General features: G+C 34.4%; 1 protein-coding gene across 1 annotated transcript in view; it reads right to left on the bottom strand.

Moving 5' to 3' along the window:
- CYP4V2 (cytochrome P450 family 4 subfamily V member 2) overlaps window positions 1-2,964 on the bottom strand; it is a 25,827-nt gene that overhangs the window by 15,989 nt on the left and 6,874 nt on the right. The window contains exons 3-5 of the mRNA XM_019667240.1: window positions 2,253-2,338; window positions 1,301-1,491; window positions 854-923 (exon numbers count right to left, since the gene is read on the bottom strand). Of these exons, the coding sequence (XP_019522785.1) occupies window positions 854-923; window positions 1,301-1,491; window positions 2,253-2,338 (347 nt within the window). The remainder of the gene's footprint in view (window positions 1-853; window positions 924-1,300; window positions 1,492-2,252; window positions 2,339-2,964) is intronic.

Below are 2,964 nucleotides of genomic sequence, written 5' to 3'. Positions count from 1 at the left end.
TATATATATAAAATCAATAAATCATCAATAAATCAAGATGATGTATATATGTGTGTGTGTGTATATATATATATATATATATATAATGGAATATTACTTGGTCATGAAAAAGAATGAAATCTTACTATTTGCAAGAACATGGATGGACCTAGAGGGTATTATGCTAAGTGAAATAAGTCAGACTAAGAAAGACAAATACCATATGATGTCACTTAAATGTGAAATCTAAAGAACAAAACAAACAAACAAATAAAACAGAAACAGACTAATGGATACAGAGAACAAACTGATGGTAGCCAGAGGAGAGGGGAGGTTGGGAAGCTGGGTGAAAAAGGTGAAGAGAAGAAATACAAATTGGTAGCTACAAAATAGTCACCAGTGTGTGAAGTACAGCATAGAAAATAGAGTCAGTAATGTTGTAACAACTATGTATAGTGCCAGGTGAGTACTAGAGTAGTGAGGAGATCGTTTCTTAAATTATAGAAATGTCTAACCACTATGCTGTACACTTGAAACTAATAAATAAAATAATACTGAATGTCAACTGAACCTGAAAAAATAAATTAAAAAATTATTTTTATCTTTCTTTTATCACTTAGCACCATAACGTAATCTCTGAAATATTATAAAATAATCATTTAAAATTACTGCATAATCTGGGTGTGTCGTAATTTATACAACCATTCCTCTACTGTTGAAATACATGCTTAAATGATTAGGTTGATTTTTAGTATAATGTTTCATTCTAGAACAATGAAAACAATACAACACAGACAAAAAAATTGTTAGTGATAATTTTTTAAAGCCTTAACCAAAAACAATTTTTTAAAATAATTAAAAGGACTCCATTTACCTATAAACTGCACGGACATACTCAGAATCATTATTACTTTGAGCACCAATATTCTTGCCCATAGCCGTTTCTGTAAGATATGGGTGAGAAGCAACCATTCAATTCATGCACATACTTTGTGTTTATTTTCCAGTGGTAGACATTTGAGAAAAGACCTAAGTTCTTATATATTTTAGAATTGTGCAACCCCCTTTTCACTCTTGTACCTTTTGCTCTCCTACTCCCTGTTCCCACCCTTTTTTCCCTGGCATATTGGTTCTGTGGCTGCCCTGCTCAAAGCCCTCGTAGTGCCTGCTGCCTCTCAGGCGGCTAATTTAGCATAGGACCACCCAGAAGAGTCCAATATCCTTTCCAAACCCCTCATTTGCTTCCCAACGGAATGTTATTTTCTATTTAGGCTATTTTATCCTTACACCATAGTTTTATAAACAAATCAATGAGACTTACCACAGATTATATCTAAGGCACAAAGAGCGATGTACATAAAACAGTCAAATACTTCTTGGTTAACATGTTTTTCTAACTTATTAACCAATATGTTTGATTGTTCATTCATGACATCTAAGAATTCTTCCAGAATTGTAAAATGGAAAGTGGGTGTTAACATTTTTCTCCTGGAGCGCCATTTGTTTCCAGTACTAGAAATACAATACATGGTTACAAATGAAAGAAAAGCAATATCCAAAACAAAGTATAGTCAAGACAACAAAATTCTACTGAAACAGCTTAAAACTACAGATTCTCAAATGCTTTGGTCAGAATGACAAAGAAAGATTCATATATAATTACAGAACATGGATATTTTTCTATATCAATATTTAAAAAGCAATCATAAAAATTTTAAAAAGTTAGGATTTTTCTAAACTTGTAAGCTATAAGTTTCTAAAAATTAGAATTTATTTTCTCCCCTTTATCACTACCTTAACCCTCAAAAGATCAATATGCTCCATGAATTTACTCTGATCTCTACTATCTTTGAATTCTCCCAAGTCCCCACAAAGTTCCTACCTTTCTTTCTCTTTCTCAGTCAATGGAGTTCTATTTTTTCTGGGTGCCAACTCAAAGGCTGAGGTCACTATACTTCTTTGAGGCTGACTGCCTTTTTCACTGAATTTTCAAAATTTCCTTGCTCCAAACTCTCTTTTCCTTTACTCCATTTACGCCGGGACCTTCTAATTCTTCTTGGAACACTGGTGATCATCATTACTGAACACCATGGCTAGAGATCACTGTACAACCTGGATTTCTGTCTGTCAAAGGCCCATTTCCACCCAACCTTTCCTTCCAGCATCTCCCTATGACCTGATAGCACAGTCTTGCCATAGGAAGACTATCTTGTGTCAATGGTTGACATAACAAGTTACCCATGAGACAGCTTTAGAAATTTACACTGACGTACCTTGTAAGAAGTCCTAAGCCAAGCCATGGTTCTAGGAACTTATACATATAGGATTTGTCAATATGCTTTGAACTTGTTAAAATCACCTTAGAGGAAAAAAAAAAATTGAGAGATATGTAGAGATCAAAACAATCTCAATTATAATAATACCTGGCTAGAACACAGCTATTTTTTAAAGAAACATTTCATAACTGTTATTTCTCTGTGATTCATTTTCATTCATGTGCCTCAAAGAATTTCAGTTAAAGTTTTGAACATACAACTGTCATTTAGTCTTGGAGGTTAAATGGAGTTGAGGGAAAGGAAAATGTCCAAAGTGGTTTCCTGATTCCTGCCATGAACTAGCAACGACATGGGGCCTTTTACTGAGGGTGAGGAGCAAGGGGTAAGAGGCAGGTGAATCCAAGGATGACCACATCTAGGAAGAAGGAAACCACAAGTTCATTTTCAGGTATGTTGACTTGGAGGCATTCAAGTTGCCATGGTCTGAAGGCAGGTGTGAAGCTCAGGATAAAGACTTGTACTATTTGTTTTTTTTTTCTTTAAAAAGCCTCATTCTTTCCTATAGCTTTTATTGTGCTTTTATTTATTTATTTATTTATTTTATTTATTTTTATTGTTAGTTTCAGGTGTACAGAACAATGCAATAGTTATCCTTTTCACCCCTCACAAAGTAACAACCCCCTCCCCCCATCTACTGCCCTCCCACCCC

This window comes from Hipposideros armiger, unplaced genomic scaffold (assembly GCF_001890085.2).
Source record: "Hipposideros armiger isolate ML-2016 unplaced genomic scaffold, ASM189008v1 scaffold_488, whole genome shotgun sequence".
NCBI lineage: Eukaryota > Metazoa > Chordata > Mammalia > Chiroptera > Hipposideridae > Hipposideros > Hipposideros armiger.
Note: the sequence above shows the minus strand (reverse complement) of the source record. Positions and strands in the feature narration are given on the sequence as shown.